The sequence below is a fragment of the Schistocerca gregaria genome, chromosome 2 (genome assembly GCF_023897955.1).
Source record: "Schistocerca gregaria isolate iqSchGreg1 chromosome 2, iqSchGreg1.2, whole genome shotgun sequence".
NCBI classification, from domain to species: Eukaryota; Metazoa; Arthropoda; class Insecta; order Orthoptera; family Acrididae; genus Schistocerca; species Schistocerca gregaria.
Window position 1 is genome coordinate 890,650,994 of NC_064921.1, and position 24,002 is coordinate 890,674,995.

Sequence of the window (24,002 nt, forward strand, 5' to 3'; positions counted from 1 at the left end):
TTGATGTTAGGGTTCGTTCGAGTTTTACGCAGGCCCTACGAAGAGCCATGCACCCACGTTGGTAACAAGGCACCGTGCAAGCTGGTGGTGGCTCCATAATGGTGTAGTCCGTATTTATATGGAATGGACTGGGTCCTCTGGTCCAACCAGACCGATCACTGGCTGGAAAAGGTTATGGTATTTTTTTAATCCTTTATTTCCAATCATAGAATAACCCACCACTTTAGTGACTAGTGGGGCTTAATATTCTACAATGCTATTTATAATTGCAGCTACTACATATTAATTTGCAAGACTACAGACAGTATTACTTGTGTTAATGGGCAGACTATTTCCAATTTTAACATTACTTTTTAATAACTACTGGTGATTATTGTTAACTGCCTGCAGCGTTACATGTGTGCCAGTGTTAGTATAAACCTACTTGAGTGCCTGGCTCATCGAGCTAAACCCGATGAGCGTGCCCCTGACACAAGGCAGGCAAGGAGTTTATTGTCGCTGCAGGTTCCTAGTCTACTATCCTATTCTATTCTACTAAACTACTAACTAATCTACGTCATATCCGGTGCATGTGTGAAATCCGTGAAATAGGTCACCCCAGTCCCCCTAGTCCTGCACGTGGCGGCTTCCAACTGTTTAGTCGACCTCTCCACGAACAGGCGGTACGGGATCGGAGTGCTGGACGCGACTGGTGATTAGCAACTAGTCACGAAAGTCTGTCAAGAATATTGTGAATACTCTTCGTGATACCTCGTTGGCTAATGTATTCAGTGTTTGAAACGTCTCTTCTTGTCTCAGTAGGTCGTAAGTATTGTTACTCGGCAGTTGTTGTCGTAGTGCGGCTGCTACATCATCGAAAAGGGGGCACTCGTAAACCACATGGTCAGGAGTACCCTCTGATGCGCCACAGTCACACGCGGGCGACGCCATCTTCCCAGACCGACATATATATCTCGGATAGGGGCCACGACCAATGAGGAAGTGGAACTATCCCCCAGTCGGCTCAAAATATTTCATTCCCATTCCCTTACATTTGGTAAGAACTGAGAAGTCCTTCTGCCAGTTTCGTCCATCTCCCATAACTCCTGCCATAAATCTTCACCCCTCCTCCTTATGTTACCCTTATCGCTAAGAGGTGCTCCCACAATTTCTTCTATTTTTGTGATGTTGTCTTTCTTAGCCCAGTATCAGGCGACCTGCTCTCTTATTTTGATGTCCAGAGGACAGAGCCCCATTATGACTAACAGGGCTCCCCCTGGAGATGTTCTATAAGCCCCCACAGATCTTAGTAACATGTTCCTTTGTACCCTTCTCACTGTCATGGCGGGCACCCCCTCGTGAACCTGTGTGCCCAGACTCCCGACCCGTAACCCACTATTGACGTTAATGTGCTGTTATGTTATAATAAATATAAATATATAAGGTTATGTTTGGTTACTTGGGAGTCCATCTGCAGCCATTCATGGAATTCATGTTCCAAAACGATGGAACTTTTAGGGTCGATAATGCGCCATGTTCGCGGTTGGTTTGAAGAATATACTAGATAATTCGAGCGAATGATTTCGTCAAGAGAGCCGGACGTGAATGGCTCAATATTTCAGCAGAGGACTTTCAACCGCTTGTTGAGTCCATGCCACGTCGAGCTGATGCACTAAGACGCCCAAAAGGATGTCCGAGACTATATTAGGAGGTATACCACGACTTTTGTATGATGTTGGCTCAGTCGTAATGCGTCGAAGTGTGGGCACGGACTTTTTGAATACTCTGCATATTAGCTCCAGTGAGATGAGTAGATGCTGCGACTAGGTAGCGTGACTGACCTGTGTGGGCGAGTCGTGGTAGACGGAGAGCGCGACGGCGAGCTGCGGCACGGCGGCGGGCAGACGCGCCAGCCTGGTGGAGAAGGTGGCCAGCAGGCGGCCGGCGCGCTCGCGCAGCTCCGCCCGCTCCAGCAGCGACGACAGCCGCAGCAGGTTCAGGCACGACACCGAGTTGCCCGACGGCTCCGCGCCGTCCTGGTCTGCAACACGCGCAGCACACGCCGCTCGCTCTATTACTGCGCCTACCGCACTCCCTCTCTCTCTTACTTCCCTGGTTTCACCAAATTAAAAACGCTGGACAATAAAATTGGCTACCTATGCAGAGATCAAGCTAACACCGTGTAACATCGCCTCTTCATCTACATCATAACTCAACAATTCACACTTAAGTGCCTGAGCGTTCTTCGAAACACCTTCAGACTATTTCTCTGCCATTCCTCTCTCTAACAGCTTATGGGGAAAAACGGACACTCAAATCTTTCTGTACGAGCTCTGATTTCTCTTATTTTATTACGACAATCATTTCTCCTATGTACGGGATCTTTTTTTTTTCCCACAACCTCCGATCGTCCATCTAACAAGGGAACCTCCCCATTGCACCCCCCCCCCCCCCTCAGATTTAGTTATAAGTTGGCAAAGTGGATAGGCCTTGAAAAACTGAAGGCACATCAATCGAGAAAACAGGAAGAAGTTGTGTGGAACTATGAAAAAAAGAAAGCAAAATATACAAACTGAGTAGTCCTTGCAAAAGATAGGCAACATCAAGGATTCTGTAAGTCAACGAGCGCCGTGGTCCCGTGGTTAGCGTGAGCAGCTGCGGAACGAGAAGTCCTTGGTTCAAGTCTTCCCTCGAGTGAAGATTTTACTTTCTTTACTTTCGCAAAGTTATGATCTGTCCGTTCGTTCACTGACGTCTCTGTTCACTGTAATAAGTGTAGTGTCTGTGTTTTGCGACCGCACCGCAAAACCGTGTGATTATTAGACGAAAGGACGTGCCTCTCCAATGGGAAACGAAAACATTTGATCGTAAGGTCGCCGGTCAGCCGATTCCCCCACAGGAAAACACATCAGATGTATTCTATACGACACTGGTACCGGCATGTGCGTCACATGACAGGAATATGTTGTCGACCCCCCCTAATTTGTACACTTGGCGAATGGGTAAAAAGATTCTTCTACCGTGCCCGATTTAGGTTTTCTTGTGGATGTGATAATCACTCCCAAAAAAGTGATGGAAACATAAGAGTTTGTCACTTAAACTGCAACAAATGAATGCAACAGTTTCACAGTCGCACAGTTTTCCCTGCGCTCTCTCAAAACATATGTTTTTAACGTTTTCAAATTGTTCCGTTTGTAGACCATTAAATCCTATATATGACCAAGCAAATCTGAACATGTCTTGAAATTTTGGGGGGCGAAGTTGATTATATGTGAGTGCCTGAACTTTGATAATTGACACACGATCACGTAAACAATACTGCTCTGTGTACCTGTGCAGCTTCGCAAAATAATTGTCTGGAAATTAAAATTTTCACTCGAGGGATGATTTGAACCAAGGACTTCTCGCTCCGCTGCAGCTCGCGCTAACCACGGGACCACGGCGCTCTTGAGCCCACAGTATCCTTGATGTTGCATATCTTACTCATGGACTACTCAGTTTGTATATTTTGCTTATTTTTTCATAGTTACACACATCTTCTTCCTGTTTTCTCGAGTGATCTGTGTTCAGTTTTTCAAGGCCTATCCACTGTGCCAACTTACAACGAAATCTGAGGGGGGGGGGGGGGGGTGCGATGGGGAGGTTTCCTTGTAAGCAAGTAATAACTTACAACGAAATCTGAGGGGGGGGGGGGGGGGGGGGGACCTGCGCGTCATGCGATTGCGCAGCTCCCCCACCACAACCTCTGTCGTTTTCAACTGCATTGTGTCAGTCGTAGCCGTGCTACGTCCGTGTAAACATGGACGCTATGCTCGATGCTCCCGCAAAGTGTGAGTTACGAAGTGTAATCCGTTTTCTGCAAGCAGGATGTAGTGCTGCGGAAATCCATCGCAGAATGAGCAACATGTATGGTTACAACGTTATGAGTGATGGTAGTGTTCGGGAATGGTGTCGAAAATTTAAAGAAGGACGAACAGACGTCCATGATGAAGGTGGACAAGGTCGCAAGTCTGTCGCCACTGTAGGCCTCGTTGAGCGTGTTGATCAGGCGGTGAGATTCAAACGACCTAGGCTATCGGAAATTGTGTGCACATTGTATCCCCCTAGGCTATCGGAAATTGTGTGCACATTGTATCCCAAAATGCGAGGTGGCGCAGTGGTTAGCACATTAGACTCGCATTCAGGAGGACGACGGTTCAATCCCGTCTCCGGCCATCCTGATTTAGGTTTTCCGTGATTTCACTAAATCGTTTCAGGCAAATGCCGGGATGGTTCCTTTGAAAGGGCACGGCCGATTTCCTTCCCCATCCTTCCCTCACCCGAGCTTTCGCTCCGTCTCTAATGACCTCGTTGTCGACGGGACGTTAAACACTAATCTCCTCCACACAGTGCCAACAAGACCCTCAAAAAGTTTAAATGGGAAGTTGTTGAACATCCACCATACATCCCGGACCTAGCACCAAGTGATTATCACCTGTTCCGAGAATTGAAGTCATGGTTAGGTGGGCAGCGGTTCGCTACTAACGAAGAGCTTCAGGACGCCGTCAAGACTTACCTGTCTTCACTGGCGGCAACATTCTTCGAGGAAAGCATCGAAAAGCTTGTGTCACAGTATGACAAGTGCCTCAATCGTTTTGGTGATTATGTAGAAAAATGAGTTAAGACTTAACTGTACTTTTGGTAATAAAATTATTATTTTCTGTACATTTTTCTTTTCTTTTTTTTTTTACAGCCAATCAGAGGTAGAAAAAAAAACAGCCCTCGTACGTAAGCGAAAATAAAATACACTGTGCAACAGGATTAAAAGATCACCTTTTCTAAAACCCGTAACTGTCTCCCAATCCAACGTATAAGTTTGAAATTTTTGCTCGAAGATGCCAAGAATCTTCCTCTCTAATGGTGGATTGACGCCCTGTGACGTCACTCTCGGATCAGCGACCCTTCAAACAGCAAGGTGTCGACACACATGAAATAAAGGGCACAGCTCAAGAGTTCTTGTGATGTGTAAGGTGGGTTAATGATGTCACATTGGCACCAAATTTCGCCACAGTTCAGCCCAACGACACAGTGGGCGTGCCACGCGATGGGAAACTTTTCGCAGCCTCCCGGACACACATTTCACCCCTTCTTTTGGCGCCTCTGCTACGGAGGTCAAAACCGCGACACCAAGTATTGAAATCAAGCGGACTGTTATGGGTGGCTGAGGAAAATACTTCACACACACCAGGGCCTAGGATCAACACGAAATGGCCTCAGGGAGTGGCATAAAAGACCTCAACGGAACCATCAATTTCCCTGCGGCGTTGATACCCACACATTTTGCGGTCAGAAACGGCAGTTCGTAGTGTGTTGAGCAACAGGAACACCTTCTTAACAACCTTCGACACAACTGACTTCATCGGGCGTTCCGGCCATTCTCTAAGGACACTGTGGGATAGCATCCAAATTGAACGTGATCGCAATCCTTTGGAGCGAGCGCAACCGCTATTTTTGCTTTCGTGTAACTGCTGGAGCCAGTAAGGTCCGTTCAAAACCATACGGCGAAATTTTAAAGCAATTCGAAGCAGCAAAGGGTACTTTTACTTTTTCAGCACTCCCGTTTTGCGCCCTCCTCAGACATCATCATGGGAGGAGAGCAACGTTAAAATGTGCAACGGGTCTCTATGTGACCTCACCACCCCCCTTTCGGCAACACCCACGGTGCCACCCACGCACCTTTACTGAGCACGTTACAAATGTACCTGTCAGAAATTTCGACAGCAATTCAGCATCACGGCTCCTCTAGCGCCTGCGGGCTATGCAACCATTCGACGCACATTAGGTGCAGTCTGTTTACCTTGACTGTGACGACTTTCCCATCGTGTGACACGTCCACAGTGGCGATGGTCAGAATTGTGGTAAAGTTTGGTACCATTGACCCACCTCACATAAACTTCTGAGCCGTGCCCTTTTCTCCGCGCATGTCAAACACCTCGTTGTTTGAAGCGTCGTCGAGCCCATGGGTGACGTTGTTTTTGTATTATTACAGAGGAAGGTTGTACGCATTTTCATGCCAAATTTCACACTTATGCTTCGCCATACGAGGCAGTTATGCAGTTTCGACACAGTGATCCTTTAATCTTGTTGTGGAGTCTATTTTCGCAAACAGAGGAGAAAGTTGGTGATTGAAATTTCGTGTTAACAGTCTCAGCTCAGCAAGGAAGAAAGTCCACAACTTTTGAGCTAAAGGCACCTTTCGACAATTGTCCCGTAGAGCTACATAATAACAGGGTCACTGATTGGTACGTTTCACTATCTGATCAAATTAGTTCCAGGTATTTTCACAACATAAATATCGTGAAGACTCGTGATTATTTACAGAAGCTCAAAATTTAACATGGACTTCAATGCGACACTCTTTTAATGGTTTCCACAACGAAACATGGCAAAAGACCCAAAGACATTCTGGTCGTATGTAAAGCACACCATCAGCATCACACAATTAGTACATTCACAACGCGATAGCAGAGTTAACTTTACCGACGAGAGCGCTAGTAAACCAGAATTAGCCGGCCGCTGTGGACGAGCGGTTCCAGGCGCTTCAGTCCGGAACCGTGCTGCTGCTACGGTCGCAGGTTCGAATCCTGCCTCGGGCACGGATGTGTGTGTTGTCCTTAGGTTAGTTAGGTTTAAGTAGTTATACGTCTAGGGGACTGATGACCTCAGCTGGTATAAGTCCCATACTGCTCAGAACCATTTGAACTAAACCAGAATTACTAAACATGATTTTTCGCAAATTCCTTCAGCAAAGAAGATGCATTAAACAGTCCGGAATTCGAATGAAGTACTGCTGCCTACATGAGTAATTTAGAAGTAGATACCCTCGATGTAGCGAAGCAACGTTAGTCACTCAGTGAAGGCAAGTTTTCCTGTCCAGGCTGTACACCAATTAAGTTTCTTTCGGAGCACGCTGAAGAAATATCTCAATTTTTAGCACTCATATACAACAGTATGCTCCACGGAAGATCTATACCTGAAGACTGGGAAGTTGCACAGTTCACAGGAACACACATGAAAGAAAACACAATCTGCAGAATTATAGACACTTATCTCTGACATCAGTTTGGAGCAGGATTTTGCAATATATAGTGTGCACAAACAATATGAAATATCTCGAAGGAAAAGATCTATTGACACACAATGAGCATCGATTCAGAAATGGCATTTGACATTGTTCCCCACTAGAGTGTTTCTAATCAAACTGCACGGCCATGGAGCATCGTCTCAGTTATGCGACTTGGTTCGTGATTTCTTATCAGAAAAGTCCCGAGGCCGAGTCTCGGTCCTTCAGATACACGGATATGGGATTTTTTTTAGTTTGTTCGCTTTTCGGAAAGTACAAATTTTGACATAAGATCAAATTTGATTCTGAGTTGAGGATTAGCCAAGGAAGGAAACTACCACGCTGTTCGAAGAAAGCTATGAAGCTGGCTGCCTACAGTATGTTTCAGCCAAACAGAAAGGAGAAACGACTGCGCGTTCTGGAAGTGGGAGGGATTCGAGCGCGCTTGTCACTACACGTCCGGATTCAGTTTATTAACGTGAGGACGTGTAGCCCGGTTCTCTATTAGTTTCGTAAAAACCTTCTGATTTACTTTTGCTGAGAATCTTATGAGAACCGTTGTAAATGAACTTTCAGCAAGTTTGGGACTTTTAGTAAAAGTTGTGACTTTCTTTCAGTGGGCTAAAACTCAACGTGGCACTTCAAAAACTTTAGATTAGTGGAAAGTGGTGAACTGCATAACACTGGGCGACTACTCAAAACTGATGAACATCTTCTGGTCTTTCAAATTTGATTACTGACTGGTTAAAGCTGCAGTTCTTTGGAGAGTTATGCTTACCCTGCTACTTGTGAGAGAGTGTGGTGTGTGAATGAATAGAATAGTACAAACTCTGATAAAGTTTTATTTTACTCTCTCGTTAGGAACTGTGTTTGATGGTGGACAACATACACTACTGGCCATTAAAATTGCTACACCACTAAGATGACGCGCTGCAGACGCGAAATTTAACCGACATTAAGAAGATGCTGTGATATGCAAATGATTAGCTTATCACAGCATTCGCACAAGGTTGGCGCCGTGGCGAAACCTACAACGTGCTGACATTAGGAAAGATTCCAACCGATTTCTCATACACAAATAGCAGTTGATCGGCGTGTCCTCGTGAAACGCAGTTTTGATGCGTCGTATAAGGAGGACAAATGCGTACTGTCACGTTTCCGACTTTGATTAAGGTCGGATTGTAGCATATCGTGATCGCGATTTATCGTATCGAGACATTGCTGCTCGCGTTGGTCAAGATCCAATGACTGTTAGCAGAATATGGAATCGGTGGGTTCAGGAGGGTAATACGGAACGCCGTGCTGGATCCCAACGGCCTCGTATCACTAGCAGTCGAGATGATAGGCATCTTATCCGCATTGCTGTAACGGATCGTGCAGCAACGTCTCGATCCCTGAGTCAACAGATGGGGACGTTTGCAAGACAACAACCATCTGCACGAACAGTTCGACGACGTTTGCAGCAGCATGAACTATCAGCTCGGAGACCGTGGCTGCGGTTACCCTTGACGCTGCATCACAGACAAGAGTGCCTGCGATGATGTTCTCAACGACGAACTGGGTGCACAAATGGCAAAACGTCATTTTTTCAGATGAATCCAGGTTCTGTTTACAGCATCATGATGGTCGCATCCGTGTCTGGCGACATCGCGGTGAACGCACATTGCAAGCGTGTATTCGTCATCGCCATACTGGCGTATCACCCGGCGTGATGGTATGGGGTTCCATTGGTTACACGTCTCGGTCACCTCTTGTTCGCAGTGGCGGCACTTTGAACAGTGAACGTTACATTTCAGATGTGTTATGACCCGTGGCTCTACCCTTCATTCGATCCCTGAGAAACCCTACATTTCAGCAGGATAATGCACGACCGCATGTCGCAGGTCCTGTACGGGCCTTTCTGGATACAGAAAATGTTCGACTGCTGCCCTGGCCAGCACATTCTCCAGATCTCTCACCAATTCAAAACGTCTGGTCAATGGTGGCCGAGCAACTGGCTCGTTACAATACGCCAATCACTACTCTTGATGAACTGTGGTATCGCGTTGAAGTTGCATGGGCGGCTGTACCTGTACATGCCATCCAAGCTCTGTTTGACTCAATGCCCAGGCGTATCAAGGCCGTTATTACGGCCAGAGGTGGTTGTTCTGGGTACTGATTTCCCAGGATCTGTGCAACCAAACTGCGTGAAAATGTAATCACATGTCAGTTCTAATATAACATATTTGTCCAATGAAAACCCGTTTATCATCTGCATTTCTTCTTGGTGTAGCAATTTTAATGGCCAGTAGTGTAGTAGTACATGTTTTGCTAAAGTAATAATGCAGCACAGACGCTTCAGACAAGAACTTTTTTAGTTTAGTTTACGTTGTAGCAGCTGCAGTCGGACTTCACAGAACGATAGATCTTTTCAGTAATGAGACAGTAATCATTAACTGAATTTTCCGTCGTTGCTTGTCACAATATGGTAATATAAAAAAGGAAAACACTTCCTAATATTATCCAAAATTATACTTATCTGGTCACGAATCAACTATCGGCTTCTAATGTCGCGCAGAGAGATAAACACGATGTGCGATTTACGGACATATTCTTTAAACTTTTACGCACCTTGCTGACATATCGTGCAGCCTGCTTTTTAAACAGTTTTTACAGGTAATTACACATTACACGTCGCTTCAGAGTAGACAATCGTTCTCAGTAGCTCGTTGAAGTAAGAGAGTAGTCCAAGAAAATGAACGAGACCGTGTCGTCGCAAAATGTCAATTGCGGCCAGCGCCCTTCGTGATGTTCTCTTGGAGAGTGGATGAGGTCGACTTGCATTCACTGACAGTGGCAATTACTGTCGGGTATGTTACTGAATGGCATTCACATGACACTCGTCTTCAGTCTCTGATAGTTAGGTTCTTTCTACAAGCAGTGTTTTTACGTCGTCTTATGTGGATATGAATGTACACCATTCCTTGTAGACACGTCGAACGATCCGCGTCGATAAATCGACAAAACTGGGGACTCCATCCATTGTGTAATTACGGGCACGTCCAAACACGATAGCCCTTTCTGTCACTTCTCTTCGTCCAACTATCTCATTATGCAGGTACACTATGTGATCAAAAGTATCCGGACACCCCCAAAAACATAAGTTTATCATATTAGGTACGTTGTGTGCTGCCACCTACTGCCAGGTACTCCATATCAGCCACCTCAGTAGTCATTAGACATCGTGAGAGGGCAGAACGGGGTGCTCCAGGGAACTCACGGACCTCGGACGTGTTCAGGTCATTGGGTGTCACTTGTGTCATACGTCTTTACGAGAGATTTCCACACTCCTAAACATCTCTGTTTCCTATGTGATAGTGAAGACGAAAAGTGAAGGGACACGTACAGCACAAAAACGTACAGGCCGACCTCGTCCGTTGAGTGACAGAGGCCGCCGACAGTTGAAGAGGGTCGTAATGTGTAATAGACTGTAGGGAAGCAGCCTACTCACGCCGTATATAATTCACATCAGTCTTTCCATTGTGTGCCAGCCAATCCGCTGTAACTAGCTCTGACGTCATAAATGTTGCGCAATACTTTAAAAGTCAAGTAAATAACCTGAAACGTTTCTAGCATGTCAGGAGCAATACTAAATCAATATGTGTTGAATATCAGTTCAATAACTTTAACCTTTTTCGAAATTTGGACGTTTTTCTGTAAAAATCATTGGCGCAACAGAAAAGAGCTAGAAACTTAAAAATTTATATTAGATTCCTTTTGCATAATAATTTAGTAGAAACAGTATTCTGGATCTCATAAATTAAAATTTTAGTTGAAATTCATGATTTTCTGGTTTTTGTCTTAAAAATTAAGGAAGCAAGATAGATTAAGTAGGCGAATAAATAAAGTTAGGATGTTTAAATTTAAGTAGAATATAGATTCGCTATAATCATAAGGATGTGAGAAGTTTCAAATGAACAACTATAACACTATAGCGATAGCGTACCTCCAAAGGGCAAGTTGAGAGCTCGTCTACTGCGTGTAGTGTAATTAAATTAATTCTCTCGGTCAAAATATTGGACTTAGCCACGTCAGACTTTTATTATGATTACTTACCTGTGTGCTGATTGCACATTTAAATTGAGAGCTTCATTGGCCATCAGCAAACGAAGCTATGATTTATTTGATAACTTAAAGTGGTGCATTACTAGCCCAGCGGCTAGTCGGGACAGCGGATTTACTCAGGCGTTCCCTTAGCCGTCCGCACCGCGGCTTTATATATAAGAACGCTGCGCGAGTAAAAAAGTCCCCAGTTCTCTCCAGACGCTGGTTAACGCACCATCTGTGCCAGAAGTCGCGTCGCGTCGGTATCATTGCTATAAACAGCCTCGGATGCCGTAATAAGTTACTCGGGATACGCGTAACCATGAAATCGTTTTCCAGTGAAGTGTTAATTCTGGGATGACTTTAATGATCTATCTTCAGTTTGCGTATGTCGTATTTTCACGTGCCGCCGCGGGACAGACATTCTACCATTATTTAGCGTGGCATTTGATAAACATTATCATCAAATTATGGCGAGCATTCACTTAAACATTTAATTGGAACAGTTATAGTTGCATCAGCGCATTAGACTCTGAACTGCTCTGGTAGTTGGATTGTGTGGATTCTTTTTGGTCTGTGACTTTCAGAATATAGTCAACCTTTTCCAGTGAATCGTTTTTGATTATGAATACCACACAATCTCTTAATTCCTCAGAGCTATAAGCTGTAGCTATAACTGTATTTCTCAGTTGAAGTGGGCACTAGGAATTCTAATTACAGGCTCACGTTTTGCTAATCACTTTCTGGTTGCCAATATTGTAGTTAGAGAGCCAGTGTTGAGAACGGCAAACAACAGCATTAATTAAATCATATGAAAATTTCAATAACAATAAATTCCATACGCCGCCCCCATATGGTGCATCGTTGGGAAAGATATATCTACATTCATTTTAACAATTAAAAATTTCCATACGCCGCCCCGCAAGACATCTATCCAAACCGTCACACAGGAATTCCAAACTGCATCAGGATGTATTACAAGTATCATGACAGTTGGGTGGGAGGTGAGAAAACTTGGATTTCACGGTCGAGCGGCTGCTCATAAGCCACACATCACGCTTCGCTTGGTGTAAGCAGTGCAAACATTGGACGACTGAACAGCTGAAAAAAGTTGTGTGGAGTGACGAATCACGGTACACAATGTGACGATCCGGTGGCAGGGTGTGGGTATGGCGATTGCCCAGTGAACGTCATATGCCAGCGTGTGTAGTGCCAACAGTAAAATTCGAAGGCGGTGGTGTTATGGTGTGGTCGTGTTTTTCATGGTGGGGGCTTGCACCCCTTGTTGTTTCGCGTGGAACTATCACGGCACAGGCCTAAATTGATGTTTAAGCACCTTCTTACTTTCCACTGTTGAAGAGTGATTCGGGAATGCCGACTGCATATTCCAACATGATCGAGCACCTGTTCATAATGAACGGCCTCTGACGGAGTGGTTACACGACGTAACTTCCTTGTAATGAACTGGCCTGCACAGAGTCCTGACCTGAATCCTACAGAACACCTTTGTGATGCATTGGAACGCCGACTTCGTGCCAGGCCTCACCGACCGACATCGATACCTCTCCTCAGTGCACCACTCCGTGAAGAATGGGCTGCCATTTCCCAAAAAACATTCCAGCACCTGATTGAACGTAATGCCTGCGAGAGTGGAAGCTGTCATCAGGCTAAGAGTGGGCCAACGCCTGATTAAATTCCAGCATTACGGACGGAGGGCGCTACGAACTTTTAAGTCATTTTCTGCCAGGCGTCCGGATACTTTTGATCACATAGTGTATATAATCGACATGCCACTACCATGTCATGACTCACGTCAGCAACGGATGGTCACATGACCGGCTGGTACCAATTCTACACCATATACGGAGTTCAAATGCGACCAGTGCGCTCTGTTCAGGGGTGAGGTTATATTCAATACACCAGCAGATCGAACAGTACATTCGTTTGACCTGAAGATGTACGACGATTGTTTCGCGTGTCTCCATTTCTTCGATACATGTCACTTCGCACGACTTCGTCTGCACATCTGTAAAACATGTTAAAAAGATCCACGCAGAACTGTGTGTCTCGTTTCTTGGGGCTTTTGTTGTTCCCCACTTGAATACATGCGAAGAAAGCATGGCTAAGCATGAATGCCTACAGGACTGATTCAAGGCTGTAGAAGCATGCATTATTAGCTAGCTACATTTTGGTGTTTACAATTGACTCACTCGACCGCCATTTCCCTCCAAAGTCAGTATACCAATTATTTACTTATTTATGACCAGGTGTGTCAACACTAAGAGACATATTTGAGGCCGGCCGCGGTGGTCTCGCGGTTCTAGGCGCGCAGTCCGGAACCGTGCGACTGCTACGGTCGCAGGTTCGAATCCTGCCTCGGGCATGGATGTTTGTGATGTCCTTAGGTTAGTTAGGTTTACGTAGTTCTAAGTTCTAGGGGACTAATGACCACAGCAGTTGAGTCCCATAGTGCTCAGAGCCATTTGAACCATTTGAACATATTTGCAACAACGTCCAACATTTTCTTAAGAGAACCGTTTTAAGAAGTATTCGTTTTCTCTGTATCTCTGTTTCAGATTGCTAACACCTGTTTTAAGAATCACATGAGAAGGCTGTACAGGTGAAAAGACCTGGAGACAATGCAAGATTTCAGACAAGTTACATAACGGTAAGACAGAAACTTCGAAACCAGATTTTAAACTGCAAAACATTTACAGGCGCAGACGTGGTCTCTGACTATATTTCGTTGCTCATGACCTCTTGATTAAAACTGAAGAAATTTCAGAAAACTACGGAATTAAGGAGATGGGCCCAGAATAAACTAACGACCCAGCGATTGCTGAGAGTTTCAAAGGAAGCATTACGAAACTATTGGCTAAAACATGGGAAAGGAATAGAACAAAATCTGAATGGATAACTTTGGAAGATAACAAAGTGAAAACAGCATAGGAACAAACAGACCAAAAGATCAAGCCCAGAAGAAATCCTTGGATAAGACACGATATATTAATTTTAATTGACGAAAAGAGAAAATATAATATATCAGAAAACATAAAAATTCGCAAAATGCAGTAAGGAAAAGGGAATATAGCTGCCTAAGAAATGAAACTGGCAGGAAGTGCAAATGGCTAAGCAGAAATGGCTACAGATCGTGACTGACTAGGGGAAAGATATATGGTGCCTAATGGAAAATTAGAGAGACATTTAGAGGGGAGAGAAGCAGCTGTATCAATATCACGAGCTTATCTGGAAAACCACTACTCTGCGAGGCCAGGAAAGCTGAATAGTAGAAGGAGTATAATTATAGACATGGAAGATGAGATAGGAGATATGATATTGCGAGAAGAATTTGACAGAACAGTGAAAGACATAAGCTGAAATAAAGCCCCTGGATTAGATGACATCCCCTTATAATTGTTGTTATTCTTGGAAGAGCCAGCCATGACAAAACTATTGCATTTGATGTGCAAGATATGTGACAGACTTCGAGAAGAATATAATAATTTCCATTCCAAAAGAGGCAGCTTCTGAGAGCTGTGATTATCATCACATTATGGGTTAAATAAGTCAATGTTGCAAAATACTGACAGGAATTATTTACAAAAGAATGGAAATTGGTGGCAGCCGACTTTGGGGAATATCAGTTTGGGTTCCAGAGAAACGTAACAACACGCAGTCCAATACTGAGCAAATGGCTTATCATAGAAGATGAGTTAAAGGAAGGCAAGTTTACTTTTGTAGCATTTGTAGATTAAGAGAAAGCTTCTTAGAATTGGGTTTGGAATACACTCTTCAAACTTCTACCGATAGCACGAATACATAAAATACGTGGAGTGCAAGGTTATCTGCAACTAGTACAAAATCTGGACTGGAGGTAACAGAGTCGAACTACGTCAAAAAGGAGGCAGTAGTTGAGAAAGGTGCGAGGCAGGGTTGTGGCCTATCCCCGATGTTATTCAACCTGTATATCGAGCAAGCTGTAAAGGAAACCAAAGAGAAATTTGGAGAGGGCATTAAAGTTCAGGGAGGAGAAAAAAAGTTCAGGGAGGAGAAAAAGAACCGGTTTTGTGGTTTCCCGATGATACTGTAATTATGTCAGAGACAGCAAAGGACTTGGAAGAGCAGTTGGACGGGTGGATAGGATCTTGAAAACAGCATGTTTACAGTTGTTAGTTCAAGGGAATAATCAAAGTTTTTGGACGGAAGGTGTATTTAATAATCAAGATAAGATATTATATTACACACATTGATCAGCCAGAACATGACCACCTCTGGCACGGGTAACAGCGGCGACGTGCCGTGCCATGGAAGCAGTGAGGCCTTAGAAGGTCGCTGGAAGGTGTTGGCACCACATCTGCACACACTAGTCATCTAACTCCTGTAGATTCTGGTGAGGCTGGGCGATGAGCTCTGCCACCACATTCAATCACAACCAAGATGGGTTCAGATCTGGCGAGTTGGGTGGCTAGAGCATCAATTGTAACTCACCACTGTGTGTTGAGCGACTACATCACACTCCTGGCCTTGTGACACGACACATTTTCTTGTTGAAAAATGCGAATGCCATCGGGAAACGTGACCTCATGAAGGGATGTACGTTATCTGCAACCAGTGTTCGATATTGCTTGCCATTCTGGTGCCTTGCATCTGCTCCACTGGACTCGTGTATGATCACACGAATGTTCCTCAGAGCATACTGTAGCCGACACCAGCTTGCCTCTGTCCAGCAGTATAGGTGTCAAGGTGCTGTTCCCCTGAAAGTCGACGAATTCACGCCGTCCCATCGGGGTCATCACGAAAGTATCAGAATTCATCAGACCATTCAACGGTCTGACGCTGCACCAACGTCCAGTCCAAATGCTCACGTGCCCATTTCAGTCGTAGTTGCCGATGTCCTGGTGTTAACATTGGCACATGCATGGGTCTTCGGCTCCGGAGGCTCATCTTTTGGAGTGTTCCGTGGACTGCGAGTTGGGACACTCTTAACTCTGAACAGTATCAAAGTCTGACGTTAGCTCCACCACAGTTCGCCACCTGTCCTCTTTCACCAGTCTGCTCAGCCTACAACGTCCTATATCTGTAATGAGGGGTGGATGTGGTTTCGTCTTGGTTTCGCCAGTTGTAGAAGACACCCAACAAGCTATTCCTCAAATACCCGGCAAGTCGTGCACTTTCCGAAATGCTTGTGTCGAGCCTCCGGGTCATCAGAATCTCCCCTCAGTCAGACTGAGATTGTGCTCGTTCCCCACTGTACACACAGACAGCACGCTCACTGATACTACATGCACCGTGCGTGTGTCTGACTAAAAGTCGTTTCCCGCTAGGTGAAGCTGCCGTCGCCTGGACGCGTTTATATCGATAGTAGGTCGGTGGTCATAATGTTCTGGCTCATCAGTGTGTATGTTTTGATACGGTATAATAGTAGCAGCTATTGTTAACACATAATGAAGAATTCAAACAATGTTGAAAACTTAATTAACTAAAACAAAAAAGAAATATAACTGTAGTAACACGTAGCTAATTTTCAACATAAACCAGCTGTTACTGGCTGCCTCGAAAGAGTTCGACGTTTGCCAGCCAACAATAATTACACGTACATTTAAAGCTAAGTATACTTACGATACAATTGTAAGCTGCCCCCACTGGTCTGTGTGTGCCTCGTTAATATCTATCACATTTTTACAGAGTCTTTTAATGACATTTTAGTCGTTTTCTACTATGAAACTAACACTTCTTGTAATTCTATTTTGATCTTCGGATACATTACGTCTAGTTTGATACTCGGAGCGTCCACTTGATCTTAGCCAGAAGAGTTGCTTTTTTGAAATGCGATGAGCAATTAAATTAACTGTAGTCCTTAAATTTTGATCTTTTACAGATGTTTGTAAATCGTAAGCTAATTGCATTCCCACTCTACGACATGATGAGCAGGACCTCCTCTACATTCACAGATCGCCATGTTACTACTCGGGATGATGACGGTTCAATCCTGCGTCCGGCCATCCTGATTTAGGTTTCCTGTGATTTCCCTAAATCGTTTCAGGCAAATACCGGGATGGTTCCTTTCCAAGAGCACGGCCGATTTCCTTCCCTAATCCGAGCTTGTGCTCCATCTCTAATGACCACGTTGTCGATGGGACGTTAAATACTAATCATCTCCTCCTCCTCCTCCTCCTCCTCGTTACTACATCCCACTCGAAGTAGGTACTGGGTTAATAGACGCACCATACCTCGCCAGGTTGGGGGGAGGCCAATATCGCTCACACGGAGTTGTTCCCAATGGTTGGGAACATATTAATAGAATTAAAATATGCTTTAGTTACTCCGTTAATATGTTCCTCAGCTGTGACCAAATGCTTGGTAATATGCTGCATAACCGTCTTGAAATGCTTCTAGTGTCACAGTCATTTGGCTAAGTTATAGCCCGTAGAGTCGTTTGCTAGTTCTGATGGTTCCAACAAATAAAACTCTGCCTATCAAGTACCATGTAAAGCAATATCCAACGGACATATCTCGAGTACAACCGGTAATGTACCTTAACAGATTTTGTGCGAAAGGCACCTTTGAGCCTGCGCTGTGTTCGTCACAGTACTGTTCTGTAGCACATTATTAGAAGACGGCACGTCCTCCATTAGACCGCCATCGCTAATCCTCAAATTTCAGTCCCGAAATTTTGGGGCAGAAACTTGCGTTTTACGGGTTGCACACACCTTCATTAGAGAGGTTACACGGGTAATTTTACCGGAATCTTGTCTAGTTGACCGGAGAGCGTGACCTTGAAAGGTTGCCAGTAGCACTCTCCCGGCACTCCGGAGCGGAATGTGACGTGGATTTAGAAGGCGAGGCGGCAATCGAGGGCGCGCACTCGGCCAGTGGCGCGGCGGCTCTCGGGAGGAACGCGAGCGGAGAATGCGGCCGGAACTGGGCTGGAGTGCCCGGCCGAGCGCGCAGCAGGCGGCTGGCACGTGGGGGCCGCCCGCCAAAGATAGCGCTGACAGGGGCGCAGGCGCCGCCGGCAAACACTGCCGCCACACAATGCGCAGCGCGCCGCCTCGGCTTCCTGCCTAACAACTGCGACACCTACACCACATTCTCTCTGCCATGTCAACCTCTCCGTCTGCATACATACTCTGCAAGCCACCATGCGGCGCATGGTGGAGGGTCCGTTGCACCACTACTAGTCATCATTGCCTCTCCCACTACGACGGTAAATGGGGCGAGGGAAAAACAACTGCCCAGATACCTCCTCATGAGCGCTGACTTCTCTTATCGTGTCTTAACGGTCCTTGCACGAGATGTATGAAACTTCCTGGCAGATTAAAATTGCGTGGCGGACCGAGACTCGAACTCGGGACCTTTGCCTTTCGCCGTCAAGTGCTCTAACAACTGCGCTACCCAAGCACGACTCACGCCCCGTCCTCACAGCTTTAATTCCGCCACTACCTCGTCTCCTACCTTCCAGCGCACAGTCCGATGTTTCATTCTAGAAACATCCCTCAGGCTGTGGCTAAGCCATGTCTCTGCAATATCCTTTCTTCCAGGAGTAACACAATTGCATACATGTTAACACCAAAGTATACTTGCATAAATTTTACGCATAAGTTGATGGTACATACCAGATGATAAAGTTAACATATTTCAGCTGTTATTTGGCATTAGTCCCTCTTTGAATATATGCGTCAAGCGGCCGCTGTTTACAGTAGCGGTCCTCAGTGCACGTCATACTTGACTATGGCGCCCTCTATATATGTCTCATGTTACAGTAATCAGTAACGCATTGTGTAGATGTAGTTCGTCATAATATAAATAACCAACTCTCTGTCTCTGTCTGTCTTTCCCTCATTACTGTAACGTTATATGTATTCAGAGGGCGACATAGTCATGTTTGACATACACTGACGTCACCTACGAGATAACTGCCTCAGTGCAATAGGAACTCTTGATGGGTATAATCCAACAGGGACTATGTCAAATAACGGTTGAAAATGTACTAATTTTACCTGTTGGTATGTTCCATCCACTTATACATGAAATTTATACAGTTGTACTTTGGTGTTAACATCTAAAATGGTCCAAATGGCTCGAGCACTATGGGACGTAACTTCTCAGGTCATCAGTCCCCTAGAACCCAGAACTACCTTAAACCTAACTAACCTAAGGACATCACACACATCCATGCCCGAGGCAGGATTCGAACCTCCGACCGTAGCGGTCGCGCGGTTTCAGACTGTAGCGTTAGAACCGTTCGGCCACTCCGGCCGGTTGTTAACATCTATGCGATTGTATTCTAATTGGTTCCTGCATCAAGTCTAGCACTCAAGGCAGTCACTGAGTGACCGAAATGTAGATCTGCTACAATAAATACAAGCTGCTACTGATTCCTATACCATCTTTCACAAATATTCGTAACAAATCTAGCAATACGTAACTGAACTGCTTCGATGTCTTCCTTTAATGCTACCTGGTATCTCCCTACAGTCACTCAACGACAACACATTCCCATTCACTACAGCGTCATCAGTAAACAGTAGCAGACTGCTGTTGACCATGTCTCATGATTTATGCATACAGAGAAAACGAGCTGACCTATCAAGACATCCCTGAGACAGTTCTAACGAAACCTTTGTCTGCAATCTTAGTACGCTGCATCATGAGTTCTTCATTACACCAACATCATCAGCTACTGACACGGATGGACGTCTTCCGTAGACTTTCATATGCAATGTGGTTTTCCCGTCATACATACTCACGCCTTCAATTCATATTAGGCCGTCTCTCTGCCGCCTCTCTGCAGATCTTCCTCGGTACATCTTCCATCCACTCACACTTAAACCCACCTTCCGTCGGTGCCTGGGAACCTGTTGCGTCGCATCGAGTCGCAGTCACGACCGCGCCAGAATCCACGCACTCTGCGATGTGCGGGACAACCACGCGACTTAGCTATAGGTCCGCAGATTTATTGGAATGCATTTAATAGCGGACTCAAATCAATCTTCTGAACTGACACACTATCAAACCAGTGTACATAAGAGACACCAGCCCCTCTTTCACCCGCGCGACAGGCCTAAAATTGTCGCTAGTCTTACGCCACCAATAAATGCACTGCAGTAGTTCAACTACTTTCAAAAGGATTCCACGATACGACCTCTGGACTGCAAACTGCACAATGCTAGAACCATCTAGTTTCTAACATCTTTCCACCGATAACCTCCAGCTAAAACATACAGGTTAACAGTAAGGAGAAAAGAACACCAAAATACCACACTTCTTCAAGTTTCCACGGAAATAATATAATTTATCGGCTCGCCAAATCCATCTCGTCCATTAAACAACACCGCATAGCTTTCTAGCTCCCTCTACAACCTAATTTCAAGTTTCTACCTCCTGAAACAAGTCTACTCTCGCTATACGTCAAGGCTCGTCTAGAAAACCGAAAAGGATTCAATCAGAAATGCACATCCGCGCACAGGAAGACATTTTTAGATTCTCTCCGTATTCCATGCTAAAATAATAACTTAGCTGATCACGAAGGATCACGTACTTCGCACTTCAGAAATACACTACAAAATCACAACACTGGGCACAGATTGCCTCCTACTCCTACAACCCACGAAGGTTGGCGACTGGGTTCCTTTTCGCTTTCGTAATCCACGCAACTCCCCTAAATTATTTTTGACATCCATCCCTTTCAGACAGTAACAACCTCAGGAACAGAATTCATGCGTTTCCCTTGGCTGTTTTCTGCTCTCGCTAATAGTACTCTTCAGAAACAGCTGCTTCCTGCCAGGGCTTTGCAAAGTCTATTACCGAAAGTTTTGGAAAATAACAGCCATCCTTGGGAAATTACTCACTCTCGTGATCCGCACAATAGGCCGGGTCCACAAGCCATATAAGAAGATAACAGAAAGACCTCCACATTATCTACCGGCTTCACAACATGCCCTTTACCTATATCCCAGAAACCAGCTACGGCAGTCACAGTAGCAATAGGACGAACCGATTGGTAAGGTCAGGAAAGATACAATACAACATGGATACTTGTTCTGCCCACCTCCAATAAACTGCCATTACGATGGTAATTACATCTTCCACTCCTGTCTGCTACCTAATCAATTTCATCGTTTTCATGGCTGCCCTGGTAACTCTCAACATGCGATGCTGAGCAACTTTCAGTGTTTGAATATTTTCGATATTACATCAATTACACCTACATATATACTACACAACACCACTGTACAGAGCATAACGGAGGTTATTTAATACCTACGTTAGCCAGTCCTTGTCTCATTCCATTTGCGTATGGTGAGGAGATTCTAACAGTGCATCTACGAATTGCTTCTACGTCTTGCTTATGCACTCTTTAAGGATTACAGACTCTGGAATAGCACTCTAAAGCAGACCGAATTAATGTTTCGTAGTAGATGCTTACCTTAAAGGAAATGCCACTCGATTACTCTGTCGCAGACTACATTATCCTAACATCTGGGGTTTCATTACCAGTCGGACTAGTGTTTTTTTTTCTCTCTCTCTCTCTTTTTAAGTCCAGCTTCATACCAAATGGATCAGGGACTTTAGCCGTTCACTATAAAATCTTCAGACATCTGTATTTTGAATGTAATTTAATTTTGCGACTAGTTTCGGCGATATCCTATGCCACCTTCAGCCCCCTGACCAACGTGTAGGAGGAATCCGAGCTCACATGCAGTCGAAAAAGAGGCCAACATTTAGTAACTGGCATCCATAGACTTCTAGTTTCGACAACACGACCCTTTCGTTCAACAACTGAAGACTGCGCAAAGACTTAATGGTGGCCCCCTGCTTCGACTACACAGGAGGCTGGATTCCTCCTATACTTTGGTTAGGAGGCTAAAGATGGCACACTGAAATGCCGAACTGGTCGCATAATTAAATTATTCAAAATATAGACGGCTGAAGGTGCCTTCAATTTTACATTTTAGATTTCCCTGTCATTAATCGCTTGTTTTGTCTATGTTAACGATTTGGCAAAGTCACAAACGCCAGGTTGCACGGTGGTTCCGAGTCCGTAAATTGTAGGTCTCCTTATAACTCGATAAGGCAGTCAGTACAAAGGTTGGAGGAAGGGAAGCACCGCGCCTAGTAAAGGACTACGTTTCCAAATCAACTTTCGAGGCGTGCACAGCTTTACTTTATCTTAAAGGGTGCAATGGCTCCTATCCGAAGTTTCGAATCGTCTAGAAGTGTTGTGAATACGACCGTCCAAAACTTCACTTCAGAATTTCTCAGTTACAAAAAAATTTGAAAATACGCCTCGGGTGTTGCAGATTTTGAGACATCATTATCACCAAGAGCATCTCTGTCGCACCGAAACATACTTGCTATGATTGTTTGTACTTCTAGTGTTTCTCCTAATTTAATTTGCCTTGGCTACTCGAATTTCATCATCAGTCAGAGTACACACTTCTGAAGTGAAATCACTTACCGCATGTTACAAATGCACAGACTGTTTATTTTCACAGTCAGTTTAACTTTCAGAACGCACATGAAAAGCAACAATTGCGCTATGAACTTGGGCTATTTGGCTCCCATTATCCAGCCAATTGCCCTTTCCTCTTACGACGCGTTTCGCATTTTACTGTACCCACAAGTGTAGAGTACATAACTGTAGACACACCACTATATTCCCAAACTATTTTATATTCCGGGCAACGGCAGCACTTGAAAGCATGATGTTAGGAAGAACTCCGCTTACAGCTCGTAAAATTGTGTAGGATCACCTAATGATGCGCCTTGAAGCCGCGAAAACAGTCGTGTTTTAGTAAACAACAGTTTTACCAGCTGTAAACATCATACCACTATATTCTCTATATCAATCAGAATTCCGACAAAGGGGCCTACACGCAAAGGAAAATATAACTGTTCCTCATGCTTGCATGTACCAAAAAAAAGTCATCCATATTTACAAGCAGTGAGTCACGGAACATTCCGCTATGAGTGTCGCTGTACATTCCGCCGTGTGTGTCACTGAGCGTCCCAGAACTCCGAACCAAATGTATCGTTTCCGCGAAGACACTTCAGATGTGTTGGCAGCCTCTGGAACCACCTGCTAAGAACTCGGCAGATGCCTCGCCAAACATCTCCAACAGTTCACAGAATACTGCTAACGACACGCATCCCGTCGTATTCGGCGCCAGCTGGCAAGGAGTCGCTCTCTGCTCGGATCGCGTGTCGTCCTACCACGCTGCCATTGTACATCTCGTACAGAGTCTGCAACGCGAGTCAAGGCTCTCCTATTATGTAAACACTGCCAGCTCGAACTACAACAGAGAAATTAATAAAAGTGACAAATGAACACTGTTGGCCAATATATTATAGCACCATGGAGAATACCAAATGAAGAAACTTTGTTCATTGTGCGGATAGAGTAAAGTGCGATATTACTTTGGCCAACAGATATCAGTGGGTTTGCACATTTCACACATCGGAATGTTGAATCGCTGATTAAAAATAACTTTTCGTGAACGGCTGTGCAAAGGGCAAATTTTTACCTTCTAACTTCTATTCATTGTGGCTGTTAGGTTATGTTACATGTATTACACCGCTTGAGAGAGACGTGGCAGCAGAACAGTCATCTACTAACGACAGCTTGGGCCACAGACACTGTCGGACGTCAGTAACCAGCTGGCCACTAAATACGAAGGCTGTTATTTCTACAACTAATGTAAAAAAATCAAACCACTGCTCTTTTGTCCTTTAAGAGGGCCCACTTAAGATTTTGGAAGAGAGTTATTAATTACAACTAATGTACAGAATCAATGGACAACTCCTTTGTCTGTTAGAGTGTAATTTGTAAGTATTG

The 24,002-nt window shown here is 44.8% G+C and overlaps 1 protein-coding gene across 1 annotated transcript in view; it reads right to left on the reverse strand.

Moving 5' to 3' along the window:
- LOC126335330 (spermatogenesis-associated protein 20) overlaps positions 1 to 24,002 on the reverse strand; it is a 293,157-nt gene that overhangs the window by 54,275 nt on the left and 214,880 nt on the right. Inside the window, exon 11 of the mRNA XM_049998487.1 lies at positions 1,821 to 2,020. Coding sequence (XP_049854444.1) covers positions 1,821 to 2,020 — 200 coding nt within the window. The remainder of the gene's footprint in view (positions 1 to 1,820; positions 2,021 to 24,002) is intronic.